Here is an 18,164-nt window from a genome sequence, read left to right as displayed (position 1 = left end):
GCCCCCAGGATAAAGTATGAATGCCTGAATTTGACCTGTGAGCTGAAAGTCAAGATATTAATAGTCCATGAAGCACAGATCCCAGATGCAAAGGGTGTTAGCTGGCTCACCTGAGCAGCTTGTGCCAGCTGAATAATGTTTATTTATTTATTTATTTATTTATTTATTTATTTTTAAATAACATACACACACACACACACACACACACACACACACACACACACACACACACACACACCCTTAGACTGGAAACGGAAGTCCAGCCTCCCTGTTCTCTCTGCCCAGTCACTGGCTCTTGGCTTCTTTATTAGTCAATCAGAGATAATTGGGGTGCAATGTTTACACAAGATTGATCCAGGAGATTCTTCATAGAAATGACAACACCCTTGTCCGAACGGAAACCAGATCTCAGGGTACAGAAATTAGCATCTAAATACACAGGGCACTAGACCAACCCCCAACACTCCACTGCGTCCTCTGCTGTCTGCTCTAGAGACACCCACCCTTCCCCTAATGTCATACTGGCCTTGATTTTGTTCCAAGACTATACCATCAAATGCTTGGCCAACTACGTCTTTACCAAGCTTCTCTGTTGTTGGTGGTTGTGGTTTTGGTTTTGGTTTTTTGAGACAGGGTTTCTCTGTGTAATCTTGGCTGTCCTGGAACCCACTCTAGACCAGGCTGGCTTCGAACTCAGAGATCCACCGGCCTCTGCCTTCCAAGTGCTGGGATCGAAGACATGTACCACCACCTGGTAGAGGGTCTCACTGCATATGTAGCTCTGGCTGGCCTGGAAGTCATAGAGATTCTCCTGCCTTTGCCTCCTGAAGGCTGGGATCAAAGGTGTGCAACATTGACACCCACCTTGTATTTCTCTGAGAATCAGGAAGGGAAGGGAAAATGTTCTCTTTTTAGCTTCCAATGAAATCACTATCACTCCTGCCAAATCAAATACAATCTTCCCCAACTTCTTCTCATCTCTTGACCCAAGGATCAAGCCTATAATGGATTTTTAAGATTTTTTTTTTGTTTTGTTTTGCTTGTTTGTTTTGTTGTTGTTTTAGTATTGAAAATTGAACCTAGGGCCTTATGCATGCTGGGCCATATCCCTTCTTACTAAATTGGCTGGACTGGCTTTAAATTTTTGATCATCCTGATTCAGCCTCCCCGGAGTGGCTAGGATCACAGGCCTGCACACTAGCCCTAGGAAGTTGGTGGGTTTCTGTTAGTTAATTTCTGTTCCAGTCTACTTAGATCTTAGATAAGCTGTTCCTGGGAAATTAGCCAGCATTATTTTTATTTTTAATTTTTTGGAATTGTTCTACATTTTATTACTGAACAAACCACATCTCCAGTTTAGACATGACCAAGTCTCCAGGTTAAAAATGCTGAACTCTATCTGGTTTGATCGATCCAGGACCACGATGCAGTATACAGCTCAGCCTTGCCATTGTGTGAATCCTTACAATCCCAGCTGTGCTCTCCTCCAGTGTCTTCTCTTAGAGTTGTGCCTGATCTTGCTACCAGTTTTCATCAGAATCCATTGAGGAATAGGATGGTTTTGCTTTTGGTTCTTGGCCAGGAATCGCTTGACTCTGAAAGTCTTGGGAGAAGACGTGACGAGAAGCCGAGTCTGATGCACATGATGGGGGAGGAAAGGAGAAGAGCTGACGGGCATATTCTGTGGTTTGTTTTTTTGTTTTATTTTTGTTTTTGTTTTTCAGTTTTTTGAGACAGGGTTTCTCTGTGTAGCTTTGACTGTCCTGGAACTCACTTTGTAGATCAGGCTGGCCTGAAATTTGCAAAGATCTGCCTGTCTCTGCCTCCCCAAGTGCTGGGATTACAAGTGTGCACCACCACACCCGGCTGTGGGGCATATTTTAGGGAGAAAAAGAGAAGAGAACTTTAGCATTTGGAAGGCACGTTAGGAATGGAGAAATACACTGGAGAGCCAGAGGTCAGCAAGAAGACCTTGGGCATCCAAATGCCAAGGTAGTTATCTCAAATGTGGCCACAGGTTAGAATCATTTGGGGCTTTTAAAAAGTGCCGTTGATGGGCTGGGTGGTGGTGCCACATGCTTTTAATCCCAGCACTTGGGAGGCAGATAGGCAGAGTTTGAGGCCAGCTTGATCTACAAAGTGAGTCCAGGACAGCCAGGGCTACACAGAGAAACAGTCTTCAAAAACCGAAAAAAGTGCCTTTAATCCCAGCACTCAGGAGACAGAGTCAGATAGATCCCTGTGAGTTCAAGGCCATCTTGGTCTATAAAGCAAGTCTAGGACAGTCAAGGTGGCATGGAGAAACCCTGTCTCGAAAAAGCAAAAAGAAGAAGAGGAGGAGGAGGAAGAGGAAGAAGAAGAAAAAAGAGCCTCCCCTTCTCTAAAAAGGGCAGGACTGGGAAAAGAAGAGGGAGGAGCTTGGGATCAGGCTGTAAAGTGTAAATTAAAAAAGAAAAGCTGGTCGTGGTGGCCCACGCCTTTAATCCCAGCAGAGACAGGCAGATCGCTGTGAGTTCGAGGCCAGCCTGGTCTACAAAGCAAGTCCAAGACAGCCAAGGCTACACAGTGAAACCCTGTCTCAAAAAAAAAAAAATTAAAAAAGAAAAGCACTCTGGAGGCAAAGGCAGGCAGATCAAGGACAGCCTGGTCTACCTACGTGCTGCGTTCCAGGTCAGCCAGAGCTAAACAATGAAATCCTGTCTCAAATAAACCCAAAAGTGGAAAAATAGAGGAAGATGCTTGATATCTACCCCTGGCCTCTACATGAGCTTGCACAAAGAAGTGAGAATGAGAATACACACATGTGTGTACAAACGTGCTACACACAGAGAGAAAAGAAAAAGGCATAGTGACACATGCTTATAATCCTAGTACAGGGAAGGCAGAGGGGGATGGTGCAAATTGTAGACCATTCAGGGTTTCCTAGCAAGACCTCTCCAATACATAAACCAATAGAAGTTTAAGAACAAATTGTGAGGCTGGAGAGATGGTTTAACAGTTTAAGAGCAATGGCTTTGCTGGGCACGGTGGCACACACCTATAATCCCAGTACTAGAGGAGGCAGAGGCCGGCGGACCTTTGTGAGTTCAAGGCCAGCCTGGTCTACAAAGTCGAGGACAGCCAAGGCTAAACAGAGAAACCATGTCTCTAAAAACAAAGCAATGTATAAGTTTTCTTAGTTATTTTGTGGGGTAGACATACCTGGCATGGTGTGGTGGTCAGAGGGCAATTTGCAGGAGTTACTTCTTTTATTTATTTATTTATTTTTTTATTGCATATGAGTGCTTTATCTGCAGAAGAGGGTATCAGATTACATTATAGATGGTTGTGAGTCACCGTGTGGTTGCTGGGAATTGAACTCAGGACCTCTGGAAGAGCAGGCGGTGCTCTTAACCACTGAGCCATCTCTCCAGCCCAACTTCTTTTCTTTTACCACGTGGGTTCAAGGATAGAACTCAGCTCCCTAGGCTTCCTGGCAAGCCCCCCCCTTTTTTTTTTTTTTTTAACCCTCTGAGCCATTTTAACTAGTCTCTTTTTGTATTGTTGTTGTTTACTGAGACAGGGTTTTTCTGTGTAGCCCTAGCTGTGCTGGAACTCATTCTGTAGACCAGGCTGGCCTAGAACTCACAGAGATCTGCCTGCCTCTGCCTCCCAAACACTGGGATTAAAGGCGTGTGCCAGCACTGCCTAGCTGTAATTTTTTTTGTTGTGGTCATTGTTTTCTTTTTGAGACAAGGTTTCTCTGTGTAGCCTTGGCTGTCCTAGACTCACTTGGTAGGCCATGCTGGCCTCGAACTCACAGTGATCTGCCTGCCTCTGCCTCTGCCTCTGCCTCTGCCTTCCGAGTGCTGGGATTAAGGGTGTGCACCACCATGCCCGGCTGTAATTTAAAAAAAAAAAATGTGTCTGTGTGTATGCCCTCAGACACCAGAAAAAGATGTAGTGTGGGGTGCACACCTCTAATCCCATCTAATCATGCTGCTGTTTTACTATGAAACCTTAGCACTTAATAACTTAGCAGTTTTATTCTTGAGACAGGATCTCACTCTGTCGTCCAGACTAACATGGAATTTGCTATAAAATCCAGGCAGGCCTCAACTCAAAGCAATCTTCTGGGTACAGCTTCCCATGTGCTGAGATTACAAGCACAAGCCTTCACCCTCGGCAGTAACTCAGCTTTAAGATAAGTGGTAATGATAGGGTTAGTCAGTGCAGTGATCCAGGGCACAGGGAGCTGATGGAGGTTGTGTTCATAGCTGCAGCCGCACACTCTGGCTTTCCCCAGGCAGTAGTGATGAGGACCTGGCACACGGTAGCACACTGCAACTCCAGTCATGTCATGTCCTCTAAGACAGACAGAAATTTTAGATTAAAGTTCTGCAAAATGGTAATCAGGAACAGAAACAGCTTCCTGAAAGCCAAGCTTTCTCCCACACACATCCTTTTCCTGTGTAGAAAGGCATGGCATCGCTTTTTCTCTTTTCTTTTCTATCTTTTTTCTTTTTCCTTTTTTTTTTTTTTTTTTTAGGTTTTTTTGAGAACGGGTTTCTCTGTGTAACAGCCCTGGCTGTCCTAGACTTGTTTGTAGACCAGGCTGACCTTGAACTCATAGAGATCCACCTGCCTCTGCCTCCCAAATGCTGGTATTAAAGGCATGCACCACTATGCCCCGCTCTGTTCCACTTTCTTAAAATTGGCACTCTATTCAGAGAAAGTGACCAAGGTTAAACATTGCTGGCTTAGGGGAATTTGGTCATTACCAGCACAGACGTCATCGTGTTATAACGGTTGTGCCTTTTGCAATGAGGTAGTTTCTGAATTTAATGTCACAGGTCACTTCATGTGACAGGGTGGCTATATGGGCAGTGTATCTCTGGATATTTTTCTCCTGACACAAGATCTCATATAGCTTAGGTTGATCTCCAACTTGCTATGTACCCAAAATGACCTTGAACGTCTTCCGACCAAGTACTAAGACTACAGATGCTGGCACTAAACCCTTCTCATGAGGTGTTGGGGACGAACCCAAGGCTATGCTAAGCCAAGCGCTCTACCGGCTGAGCTATCTCCTCAGCCCTTTTATTGTTTTGTTTTGTTCTGTATATGTGTTTATTTAGGTGCTTGTGTGTGTCCATGTGTGGATATGTGTGTGTGGAGAGAAGAGACTGATATCTAATGTGGATCCTCAGGCATTGCCTATCTAGATTTGTGACACAGGAGCTCTCACTGGCTTGGAGCTCATTGAATAGCAAGCCCTAGATAATAGATCTCTCTCTCTCTCTCTCTCTCTCTCTCTCTCTCTCTCTCTCTCTCTGGCATTTATAACAATTTATTCATCCTACGAACAGAGCATCAATGACACTTTTACCTCTTATGGGTGGCTTTCAATTCTGGTATATTTTTGTATATTTATGACTTGTGAATTCTCACTTTTTTCATTTTTTATTATAATTTATTTACATTACATCTTGATTGTTGTTATCCACTTGCTCTTATCTTCCCATTCCCACTCTCCTTCCCTCCCTCTTCTGCCCTATTCCCGTCCCTTAGACCTCTGACATGTGGGGTCCTCTCCTCGACTGTCTGACCACAACAGCCTGTCAGGTCTCATCAGGATACCCTGCATCCTCATCCTCTGGGTTCCCAAAGGACCTCCCCACCAAGGGGAAGTGGTCAAATCACAGGCATCAGAGTTGGTAGTAGAGGCAGGTCCAGCTCTCCTCCGAGAATAAGCTGTTCACCGGCTACATCTTAACAGTGGTTCTAAGTTTTCTGCTTGCAATGTCCTTGGTTGGTGCATCAGTTTGTGCAGGGCCCCCTGGTCCAGATCCTTGATAGTCTCTTTGTGGAGCTCCTGACACCTCACCCCCCACCCCTACCCCCAGATATCTCTGTCTCTTTGTCTCTCTGTCTGTCTCTGTCTCTGTCTGTCTGTCTCTCTCCCTCTCCCTCTCCCTCTCCCTCTCCCTCTCCCTCTCCCTCTCCCTCTCCCTCTCCCTCTCCCTCTCCCTCCCTCCCTCCCTCCCTCTCTCTCTCTCTCTCTCTCTCTCTCTCTCTCTCTCTCTCTCTCTTTCTCACGTTTTCTGAGACAGGGCTTTCTCTGCCCTGGACTCACTTTGTAGACCAGGCTGGCCTCGAACTCACAGCAATTCACCTGCCTCTGCCTCCTCAGTTCTGGATTAAAGGTGTGCACCACTGTGCCTGGCTATTTTATTCTTAATGTGAGTTCAATAGATCTGAACTCAAATCCTCAATCTTTCATAGCAAGTGCTTTATCCACTGGGCCATCTCTTTGTTATTGCTGAGGCAGGGTATGTCTATGGAGCCCAAGGTGGCCTGGACTCTAGGCAAGCCCCCTGTCTCAGATCCCAAGTGCTGGAATTATATACAGAGCCATTATGCCCAGCACCTGAATGTTAAGCACCATGACCTCCATATCCCCATGCAGGGCCTCTGGGGTCTGCCAATCACACAGTCTCTCCAGTTTGTTTGTTTGTTTACTTTTCTTTCTTTCTTTCTTTCTTTCTTTCTTTCTTTCTTTCTGTTTGTTTTTCGAGGCAGGGTTTCTCTGTGTAGCCTTGGCTGTCCTGAACTCACTTTATAGACCAGGCTGGCCTCGAACTCACAGTGATCGGCCTGCCTCTGCCTCCCGAGTGCTGGGTGTTTGTTTATTTTTCAACACAGGGTTTCTCTGTGTAGCCTTGGCTGTCCTGGACTCGCTTTGTAGACCAGGCTGGCCTTGAACTCACAGCAGTCTGCCTGCCTCTGACTCCCCAGTGCCGGGATTAAAGGCGTGCGCCACCACTGCTGGGCCAGTCTCTCCTTTTGCATTCCTGCTATGACATATGCAGCCTTTCGTGTCCACACTCTATCCTACAGCACTTGGACTAACCAATTTCTTGCTCGTTTGCCAGTGTCTAGGCTTCACTTTATCTAGACAACCCTCAAGCAACAATGCTTCTTTAAGTACATTAATCCGTGCTTTCATGCCGGTCTCAGCACCTCATGTGTGGTGTTTAACACAGAGCAGACTGGAGCCAGAAATGCTTCACAATTATGTCTGTGTTCTTTTCTCCTCGTCCCCTTTCCTGTAGCAATTGAGTTTCCATCCCTGACTGTACCTAAAAGTCATTTGCAGAACTTTATCAAAAATACCAATGCCTAGTCAGGAGTGATGGCTTCCACATGTAATGCCAGCATTCAGGAGACTTGAGGCAGGAGGAGCGCTGCAAGTTTGAGACCAGTGTGGAGTATTGTGGTACAGCATTGAAGTCAGTGGTACCGTTATGGTTGTGCCCTCTTCAGGGAGACAGTTTCTGAATTTGATGTCCAAAGGGTGGTAGCAATATGGTCAGAATATCTTGGGGTTTGATGTTATTTGGGGGTATCTGTTTGATTAGTTTTGCTTTCTGATTTTGTTTCTGCTCAAGACAGGCTTTTGTTTTATACTGAGTTTCAGGACAGCCTGGACTGTAGTATGAGACACTGTCTTTAAAAAAAAAAAAAGATGCAAAGATGGCTCAGAGGTTAAGAGCACTATCTGTTCCTCCAGAAGTCCTGAGTTCATTTCCCAGCGACCACATGGTGGCTCACAGCTACCTGTAATGAAGTTTGGTGCCCTCTTCTGGTGTACAGGGTACAGGCACACATGGGGTCAGAATACTGTATAAATAATAAACACATCTTTGTGTTTGTTTTGTTTTTTTCGAGGCAAGGTTTCTCTGTGTAGCCGTGGCTGGCCTGGAATCACTCTGTAGACCAGGCTGACTTCGAACTCACAGTGATCCGCTTGCTTCTGCCTTTTGAGTGCTGGGTTTAAAGGTGTGAGCTGGGGCTGGAGAGATGGCTCAGGGGTTAAGAACACTAACTGCTCTTCCAGAGGTTCAAAGTTCAATTCCCGGCAACCACAAGGTGGCTCACAACCATCTTTAATATGATCTGATGTCCTCTTCTGGCATGTAGGTGTAGATGCAAATAGAACATTCACATACATAAAATAAATAAATATTTGAAAAAAACGAAAGGGAAAAAAAAAAAGGGGGGCGTGAGCCACCACCGCCCAGCAAATAAGTAAACCGGGCTCTCATCAGGTTACTACCAAACCAAACAACCTACCTGAGTTTGATCCCTGGGACATACATGGTGGAAGGAGAGGACAGATTTCCTCTGGTCGTCTTTTTTCCTCTCAAAGTATGTAAGTAAATATAACAAACAAAGAAGCAAACAAAAAGGAACTGCCTCTGCCATCCAAGTGCTGGGATTAAAGGCATATTAGCTGTATGCCTCTTATACATTAGGTATCATGTTGAGTTACATAGGAACAGAGATGGGTAGAACCAAGTATCAATAGACCAGAAATATAAGAGCCTGAGTTGTAAGGGAAGGGATTGGGTTTATTCCAGTTACTGATGAGTTTTCATTTTTTTCTTAGCATTTTCATATGTCCTTATTCTTTGTTGTAATTCAACATTTTTTCCCCCTCTGTGTAGCTTTGGCTGTCCTGGACTCACTTTATAGACCAGGCTGGCCTCAAACTCAGAGACTGACCTGCCTCTGCCTCCCTGAATGCTGGGATTACAGGTGTGCACCACTGTGCCTGGCTAATTCAACAATTTTTTTTGGGGGGGGGGAGGGGAGAGGGAGGTAAGGGGCAGGGTCTCTTTATTGTAGGCCTGGCTGTTCTGGAATTCAGAGGTCTGCCTGCCTCTGCCTCTTGAGTACTGGATTGAGTACTGTGGTTCCATGCCTGACCTGAACATCATCATCATCTTTTTCTTTTACATTGACATCTACTCACAGTTAATGTGTTTATTATTTGTCGAAAGAAAGCATAAAACGGTTTATAATGGAGAGGCTGGAGGTGTGGCTGAATGATAGAATATTCAATTAGTATGTGAGAGGTCCTAGAAGGTTCTCTGTAGGAAATTTTTTTTTATCTTTCTCTTTCTGTTTGAGACTATTTTTCGCTGTCCTAGAACTTACTATGTAGACCAGGCTGGCCTCAAACTGCAGCGATCCTCCTGCCTCTGTCTCAGACGGGATGGGAAGGATACCTCACTGGCTTTTTCCTTTTTCCATAAGCAAAGAGGTATCTTTCTAATTGGCTTACTTTTAAAATTCAAGTATTTTGTACAGTTTTTTATGCAAGTTCTGGAGCCTTGAACTCAGCTCTCTCTTTCTTGACAGGGTTTCTCTGAGTAGCCCCTAACTGTCCTGGAACGCCCTCTGTAGACCAGGCTGGCCTCGAACCCACCTATATCAGTCTCTGCGTCCGCAGTGCTGGGACAAAGGTGGGCATCACCACATCTGGCCCGTTTGTCCTTTTCAAGGCCAAAAAAAAAAAAAAAGGTATTACAGGCTTCACTTGTTTGATGGCCATTGTATTTCATTTACTTAACACAGGGCTTAGATCTCAGGATTAGCAACGACAACCCATACCTTCTGAGCGCTAAACTAAAAATTTCCTGGACTGAGCCTTACTTGCTCTGGGGGAGAAAAGGTTCTTTAGAAATAAGAGGCAAGAGCACAGGAGGACTTTGAAATCTTGCCCTGATGTTTAGGCAGCTTCCACGTGCACATTTGGCTCAGAGTATCTAGGTCTCAGTCCTTTCGCAGATGCCCGAGGTATGAAATTCAGGAGGGTCCAGTTCTCCAAAATCATCGTTAGGGAGGCCCTAGGACTCTGAGTTCTCTCAATTTTCCCAGTGTTTGGAATACAGATGAATCACTAGTCGCCATTTTGCTATCAAATGCCAGGCAAAGAGCCACTGGCGTCGTTCGGTAACCACGGCGACACTCTGGCTTTGCCTTTTTAAAGGCTGGAAACTACAATTCCCGTCAGCCGACTTCCCCTCCTGGCTTTTGAGTGCTCTACTTTTGGCTTGTATACAGTCGCGACTCTTCGCAGTGACCCGCGGGAGTTGCTGTTCGCCTTGAGACCTCGCCGCTAGCCGCGCGAGCTTCCAGAACTACAAGTCCCGAGAGGCAGCGGAGCGCGCAGGCGTAGAGCCGCGGTCCACCTCGGGGGTGGGGTGGGGGTGGGGGCCTGCTAGTGCCAGGAGGTAAGAGAGGGCGGGGGAAGGAAGAGGAGGCGGGATCCGGGCGCTGCGTTGGCTGCGGCCTGGCTCGAAAGGGGCGGCCCCGGCGGAGAGCAGACCCAGTAACCCCGGCGACTATGGACCCGGCAGAGGCGGTGCTGCAGGAGAAAGCTCTCAAGTTTATGGTGAGGAGATGGTGCGGGCAGGGGAAAGGTGGAGGTGGCGGCGTTGGCCCGTCGCTGGGCTCAGGCCTGGGTCACCCGCTCACAGCAGGAGGGGGGCAGAGATTCCGGGCCAAGGCCGGTAGCGAGGCAGAGGGAGGGACAGGACCAGAGCTCGGGGGAGGGTGCGGGAGGGTGCAGAGGGGACCCTGGGGTGGGGGGCAGCAGCTCCGCCATCTTGTGGAAGAGAGGCCAAGTGACAGCGGGAGCTCATTGGAGGTGGGGGCTTCTGGCGGCGCGTGGGGCCCTAGAGGGAAAGGGGCGTGGGGACAGTTACTGAAGAGCGGAGGAACCGGGTGGAGAGACGCCTGTGGACGCTGGCAGGGGCCTTACAGTGTCAGGGTTACGGGTAAGGCCTGGGAGAGGAGGTGTATTCAGGAGTGGGAATAGTGGGGAGCTTAGAATAATGGCGTGACAGACACTGGGGAGCAGGGGGAAACTGGACAGGGCTGGAAACTGATGGGTTTAATGGTGAAGGAGGGAAAGCCCAGGTTGGGGGGGGGCGGGTAGTTTTACTTCCCATTCAGCTGGGAAGATAGTCTTTGCTTAAGAGCTAAGGATGGAATCCCAGTTGGCCAAACTAATGGTGGCAAACTCTGGAAGAGGTCTTATTTAAGAATTTAAGGACTCTGACCTAGGGCTATGGTGACAGGTCCTGGGAGAGAATGACAGTGTTGACTGTGAGCTAGAATTACACATATCAGAAAGGAGATACATGCTCTGTTTTGATGGAGAGGGGCACAGTTATTTGTAGTAAGGACAAAGTGATGAAAGAAATGTAGGTACAGGTAAATGGGGGCAAAATTAATAACCAATGAGGGAAAGCAGAACAAAACTTAGGCTTTAGGTGGTGAGGGAGTAAAATGTGCTGGTCAAGTGCTGCCTCACTTTGTGGGAGAGGAAAGGCCCTGTGAGAAGATTCTAGAGGAAAGATATAGGTAATTGGGTAATAGAGAAATTGAGGTAAGTCAGGAGTGGTGGTTGCCTCTGAGTTTTAGGTTGGAGCCCAGTCTGGGTGCTGCATTTTGAGGGTGTGTGCCAACCCCTGAGGCCCTGTTTCTTTAACTTTGTGTGGTGCATTTCCCTTGCTGCCCTTGTGTTTGGCAACTTTGACTGGTCTGATATTTGATGCTTTTAATCTGATGCTTCTTACATATCCGAGGTGTAAACCAGCTTCTGGTTGCATCTAAAGAATGGTGAGATCCATGGATTTTTTAGCTTAACAGGTGATTTTGGGGATATTATATTATTTGCAATCAGTTCTTGTCTTTTTTTTGGGGGGGTGGAGTACTTTTTTGTTTTATTTTTTATTTTTTTAATGTGCACTGGTATAAGGGTGTCAGATCTCTTGGAACTGGAGTTACAGACAGTTATAAGGTGCCATGTGGATGCTGGGAATTGAACCCAGATCCTTTGGAAGAGCAGACAGTGGCTCTTAATCATTGAGCCATTTCTCCAGCCCCATTCCTTTGTTGAGTAGTTGTTTTGTGCCTTTGCCTAAAATGCCAAAACAAATTAGATAAACATAGACACTAACTCAGTTAAAATTAGGTTTTAAATTGCCCCATTCATATTTATAGATGCTGGTCAAATTTAAGTTTTTATTTTGAGGGCTGGAGAGATTGCTCAGCAGTTAGGAGCATTGCTGTTCTCCCTGAGGATGAAGGGTTGATTCCCAGTGTGCAACCCACATGGCTGCTTACAGTGGTCTATAACTCCAGTCCCAGGGGATTCCACCCCCCTTTGCTGGCCTCCCTGGGCACCAGGCATACAAGTGGTGCCCAGCCATACATGCAGACAAAACATAAATAAAATACATTAAAGGCACTCACCTTTAATCTCAGCATTTGGGAGGCAAAGGCAGGTGGATTGATGTAAGTTCCGAGGCCAGTCTGGTCTACAAAGTGAGTCCAGGACAGCCAAAGCTACACAGAGAAACCCTGTCTTGGGGGTAAAAATTATTTTGCACTAGAACCTTCAGAAACACCTAACTAAAGCTTGTCATTAACAAAATTCTATTCAGCCTAAAGCCATTTCTTGAATTTCTATTCTGTGTTGACATTCTAAGAGATCTCAAGGCCTGGAATTGTGGTTTATACCTCATAATCCAGTACTTAAGAAGCTGAGGCAAGCCTGGCAGTGGTGGCGCATATCTTTAATCCCAGCATTTGGGAGGCAGAGACAGGTGGATCTCTGAGTTCAAGGTCAGCCTGGTCTACAGAGTGAGTTCCAGGACATCCAGGCTGTGCAGAGAAACCCTGTCTGGAAAAACCAAAAGAGAAACTGATGCAGGCCAGGAGGATACCCCTCTAACCCCCCTCTCCCCCCAATAAAAACTGCCCACACCTTTAATTGGGCAGATGGATCTCAGTTGGAGGCTCACTGGAGGTTTACACAGCGAGTACCAGGACAGCCAAAGCTACATAGTGAGACCCTGTCTCAAAAATTCACAAGGAGAGAGAGAGAGAGAGAGAGAGAGAGAGAGAGAGAGAGAGAGAGAGGAAGAAGAAGCAGGAGGAGGAGGAAGAGGAAGAGGAAGAAGAAGAAGAAGAAGAAGAAGAAGAAGCAGCAGAAGAAGAAGCCGCCGCTGCTGACTCTGAGGCAAGAGTGTTATTTGGGCTACAGAATTAGACCCTGTTTCAAAAGACAATAAACAAACAAATAAGCTGAGTGTGGTGGTGCAAGTCCCTAGCGCTGGGGATATGGAGTTACAGACCTACCTGCAAGTTAAGGCAGCCTGGGCTGTAGGAGACCCTGCTAACAAACAGGCAAATCTGCAGAGACTTTGACATTTTGGGGGAGGGAATGGAAATAAGTCAGAGTTGCTTTTATCTCCTCAGCCAGTTTTGAGATGTAAGTCAGAAAGTGCTCAGTTTGCATTCCAGTGTAGAAGTTGACTCTCAGCCCGAACCTGACACTTGGATTTATGGAAAAATGTATGGAATAATGAGACTTAGATATCATAAAGAGACATTATGAGATCATCCTTTTTTTATTCCTCTGAACTACCTCAGCTCTGCTTTGTTCCTGAGTTCGGTGTTGATAGTGGCCTCCTGATTGAGTCAGGCGGACTTGGAGATGGCTAAGGAGTAGTGTGCAATTTTGAGGGCACCACACATTAGTAAATGTTGAGTCAGTCATAGGGAGAAGCCAATTTTTTCTTTAATTTTAGCTACTTTCTTTTTTGACCTTGCCTGCTATTGTGGCTGCTTTTTGAGAAAAGGCCAGCTGGAAGAGAGTTGCTAAGAGCGACACCTCAGGAAGAGAAGCAGAGAAGGAGTTACGAGTCTCTTTCTGCTCAGTCACAGCCTTATTATGAATCTGAGTAAGTCACGACTTCCTTGGTGCCATTTACCACACTGTAACATGTCTGCTCAGTCAATTTTAAGATAGAGAAGGTATTTTATGTGAGCTTGCATCAAGCATTTAATGCATGGTGTACAGTGCAAGGGTTACCCTTTCAGTCAAAGTTTTCCCTGTTTCCCTCAGTTGCTAATAACAACTTTGGGACAGTTCTTTCTTTGTCTGTCTGTCTTTATTTTTTGTTTTATTTTATTTTATTGGTTTTTCGAGACAGGGTTTCTCTGTGTAGCCTGGGCTGTCCTAGACTCACTTTGTAGACCAGGCTGGCCTTGAACTCACAGTGATCTGCCTGCCTCTGCCTTCCAAGTGCTGGGATTAAAGGCGTGCGCCACCACTCATGGCTTGCTTTCTTTTTTTAGTGGTTTCTCTGTGTAGTTCTGGCAGTCTTGGGACTCTTTAGACCAGGCTGGCCTCAAACTAACTGCCAGCCTCTACCTCCCGAGAGCTGGGATTAACGGCATGCACCACCACATCCCGCTTCAGTTTAAAGGATTTAATGTAAAATTTGTTAAGAATGTCAATGTGGAATACTGTCATGAGTTTACTTAATATCACATTACTGTAGAACTTGGACCATGAGTTTTTGTTTTTGTTTATTTTTTGTTTTTGTTTTTGTTTTGGTTTTTTTTTTTCTTTTTGAGATAGAATTTCACTGTGTAGCCTTGGTTGTCATAGATTCACTTTGTAGACTAAGCTGGCCTCGAGCTCACAGCGATCTGCCTGTCTCTGCCTCCCGAGTGCTGGGATTAAAGACGTGTGACACCACGCCTGGCATGGTCCATGATTTTTACAATGAATTGTGATTAATGCTATTATAAATGTGGAGTAGACCATTCATATTGGTCTCACCCTTGGATATTTGTGAAAGTAGTGTCAACTGATTGGTTAACTTCTGAAAGCAGATAAATGAGAAGAAAGCAATAGTTTATATGAAACAGTCTGTGTGCTCATCTCTCATCCAGCTTTAGCAGGTCCTTAGGGACATTTCCTTAGTCAAAAAAAGTACAAACCTCAGAAAAGATAAGCACTGGAAGAGGGCCTGATTGACAAAATGAAAATGATGGAGAGGAGCTAAGCCACATGGATATGTATGGGGGAATAATAAGATATACTAAGGAAGAAATTGGTGTTTAATTTAAGAAATAGATAGGGTAAATGTGTTATTTTCCAGCCAGTCCCAAGATCAAGCAGGAGAAATAATTCTGATTTTAAAAATTTATTTTATATATATGGATATTTTGTCTTCATGTATAGCTGTCTGCACACCAGAAGAGGCCATTGGATCTTGAGGCTACAGTTATGAGGCTCATGGTTGTGAGCCACCATGTGAGTGCTGGGAATTGAACTCAGGACCTCTGAAAGAACAGCCAGTGCTCTTAACCGATGAGCCATCTTTCCAGCCACAAGACATGTTTTGTTTGTTTTGTTATTGTTTTCTGCTCGACCCACCCCCCCACCTTGAGACAGGCTTTCTATGTGTAGTCATTCTGTAGACCAGGCTGGCCTCAAATTCAGAGATCTGCCTTCTATGCCTCCCAAGTGCTGGAATTTAAGGCGTACACCACTGCATCCCAGCTAAGACACATTTTTGTCTTAGTAAGTAAGCAAAATAGCAGAAAAAGACAAATATTGCCAAGTATAATGACACATGACTATATTCCTAACACACAGGAGGCAGAGACAGGAGGATTGGAGTTGGAGTTAAGGTTAGGCTTAGAGCTCTGGTAAAGCTTGAAACCTGCTTATCCCTATATGAACCTTCAAGTATGGTGCTTTGTGCTCCAGGGAGGAATATTCCAGGCAATAAATAGGTAGAAACTGCCCAGTCCTCTTATGCTAGATTTGAAGTTCAAGATAGGAAAAAATAAAAATGAAAGTGTATAATGTGGTTGTGGTTGAGTTCAGTCAAGGCTGATCTAAAATCAGAGCTGGCGCGGACAGGGAGTAACTTGTACCTATTGGTGTGAGGAGTGGCACTAGTGAACAGGAAGGAAGGAATTACTGGCTGTCTTCTGTGATCGATCTGCTACCATAAATGCTCTTCGAGTTGGGGTTCAGGCTACATGTATGAATGAGATCAGCTGAGTTTGTGGGTGACAGATAATACAGAATGCTTGGGAGATGTCTTTGATGTGAACTTCTCAAGAAACGAAAAGGACCTCCTGCATCAGTCACTCCAAAGATAATGAATGATAGAAATAGAAATGTTATTAATATGGTGAATGAATATGATTTAGTAACCTTTCTTATTTTGTGTGTGTGCCTGAGGCCAGCCTTAGATTTCATTCCTCTGGAGCCATCCATCTTGATTTTTGAATCAAGAGTCTCTGGAGCATGGTGCTCACTTAGCCTCGTGGGTGAGGGTGAGTGGCTGGGCAGGGGGTGTCCTCAGGAATCTGTTCACCTCCCCAGCACTGGGATTACGGACATGAACCAGCACGCCCAGTCCTCGGGCTTACCCAGCAATCACCGTTACCACTGAGCTATCTTCCCAGCCTCAGACCTTCTTTACTCACCTGAGAAACGTGTCTAACATGTATAAAGATGAATTGTATTTGGATTTTTATTTTGTATGGTGTAGCTCAGGCTTGACTTAAGCCTTGTCTCCACTTCCTGAGTGTTGGTATTACATGGTGTGCCACCACGCATGCCAAATACATAGACAGATTTCTACAATGGATTGATTGATTGCCAACTTAGTGGTTTACATGCGAAACTAGCTCTGTTTGTCAGTTTCTCTGCATTCTTTTTCTATTATGTGTTTACTGAGGCAGGATCTCCATATGTTGTCCAGAGTGCTCTCAGGTTCTTGGTCTCAAGTGCTCCTGCTTCAGGCTCATAGATGGAGCTAGAGGCACTTGGTACCAAGCCTACCTTCCCTATTTAAATTAGCTTTCAAAAGTTTCTTTTCTGGATTCTCATATAACAACCAGGATATGACTTTTTTTCCTTTTTTTGGTTTTCGAGACAGAGTCTCTCTTTGTTAGCCTTGGCTGTCCTGGACTCGCTTTGTAGACAGGCTGGCCTCGAACTCACAGCGATCCACCTGCCTCCCCAGTGCTGGGATTAAAGGCGTGCGCCACCACACCTGGCCCCCAGATATGAATTTATAACTTAATTTTTAATTGTGTTTGACATAATCTTATGTAATCCAGGATATCTTTTGAGCTGTTTTTGTAGTTCAGGATGACGTTGAACTGGATTTATTGCCTATACTCCAAGTGCTGGGATTTCAGGCAATTACATTGTTTCTCTCTCTCTCTCTCTCTCTCTCTCTCTCTCTCTCTCTCTCTCTATCTCTCTGTGTGTGTGTGTGTGTGTGTGTGTGTGTGTGTTAGCAGGATTTTTCTGTGCAGCTATCCTGGACAGTCTTCAAAACAGTTGGCTAGATAGACAGAATAAATGAATACATACATACATACATACATACATACATACATACATACATACATACATATTTGGTTGGTTGGTTGGTTTTGGTTTTTCAAGACAGAGTTTCTCTGTGTAGCCTTGGCTGTCCTGGACTTGCTGTATAGACCAGGCTGGCCTTGAACTCACAGCGATGATATGCCTGCTTCAGTCTCCCTGAGTGCTGGGATTACAGGCATGAGCCGTCACGTCCTGCTCACATTTGGTGTTTAGTGATACTTCTTTATGCTGGTTTCCTAGGTTTGTCTTTGTAGTGGGTGTTTATAATTAGTGAAAGTGAATTATCAAGCTGACTTGGTGGACCAGGCTGGTGTTAATGCAGGTACTGAGGAAGCTGAGGCAGTAGAATCTTTGATTTGAGAACAGTTTAGAATACAGAGTGAGTTCAAGGCCAGTGGAGGTGACTTAGGTTTTATTTCAATCAAAATAAAAACTAAAAAGAAGTAGAGCGTCTGGGCAGTGTCTTTAATTCCAGCAGTCAGGAGACAGAGACAGGTCAATCTCTGTGAGTTCGAGACCAGCCTGGTCTACAAAGAAGTCTAGGACAGCCAATGCTACACAGAAAAACCCTGTTTCAAAATCAAAACCAAACCAAACCAAAAAACCTGTGGTCAATAGTGCTCCAACAAAAATCTGAGTATGAGGTAAATATCTATGTGCTTTGGCACACAGCTCAGAGCAGGTAGTTTGCTTAGCATGTACAAGGCTCTGGGTTTGCTACCCAGCTCTGTAAACAACAGCAGCACCAACAAAACCCCCAAAGCCTTTGTGATATCAAATACTTTACAATCTTATCTGTTTCTAGGGGTACTGTATTGTAGCACAGAAGTCCTTTCTACATAGGGGGAGCTGTTGAAGGTCAAAGAGAAATATTTACTGAAGTTTAACATCTTTTTGTGGTTGTTGTTGTTTTGTATTTTCAAGACAAGGTTTCTTTGTATAAATAGCCCTGGCTGTCCTAGACTCACTTTGCAGACCAGGCTGGCCTCAAACTCACAGTGATCCGCCTACTTCTGCCTCCCAAGTGCTGTGATTAAAGATGTGCGCCACCACGCCTGGCCAAGTTTAACATCTTAATAATAACTTAGTCAATTAAAAGAAATGTAAAACCTAG

The 18,164-nt window shown here is 45.2% G+C and overlaps 2 protein-coding genes across 11 annotated transcripts in view; one reads left to right on the top strand and one right to left on the bottom strand.

Moving 5' to 3' along the window:
* Window positions 1–1,462: 1,462 nt before the first annotated feature.
* LOC311592896 (large ribosomal subunit protein eL39-like) lies at window positions 1,463–13,578 on the bottom strand (the record flags this gene model as incomplete). Its single annotated transcript, XM_084773764.1, has 2 exons — window positions 12,979–13,578; window positions 1,463–1,633 (listed from the first exon to the last, which is right to left on the bottom strand). The coding sequence occupies exons 1-2, from the start codon at window positions 13,048–13,050 to the stop codon at window positions 1,463–1,465; spliced, it is 243 nt and encodes an 80-aa protein (XP_084629890.1). The 5' UTR covers window positions 13,051–13,578.
* Window positions 10,062–18,164, top strand: part of BTRC (beta-transducin repeat containing E3 ubiquitin protein ligase) — a 176,990-nt gene continuing 168,887 nt past the window's right edge. For 7 of the 10 annotated variants that reach the window (XM_084773757.1, XM_084773756.1, XM_084773751.1 and 4 more), the window contains exon 1: window positions 10,062–10,222. In XM_084773757.1, the coding sequence (XP_084629883.1) occupies window positions 10,175–10,222 (48 nt within the window). In that variant the 5' untranslated portion in view covers window positions 10,062–10,174. Of the gene's footprint in view, window positions 10,223–10,587; window positions 10,608–18,164 lie in introns of those variants that run through there. The other 3 variants (XM_084773754.1, XM_084773749.1, XM_084773753.1) reach the window with 3 other exon arrangements.

This window comes from Acomys minous (genome assembly GCF_964271855.1).
Source record: "Acomys minous genome assembly, chromosome: 2".
In the NCBI taxonomy this organism is placed as follows: Eukaryota; Metazoa; Chordata; class Mammalia; order Rodentia; family Muridae; genus Acomys; species Acomys minous.
The sequence above is the reverse complement of the archived record's forward strand: the minus strand, read 5'-3'. Positions and strand labels throughout refer to the sequence as shown.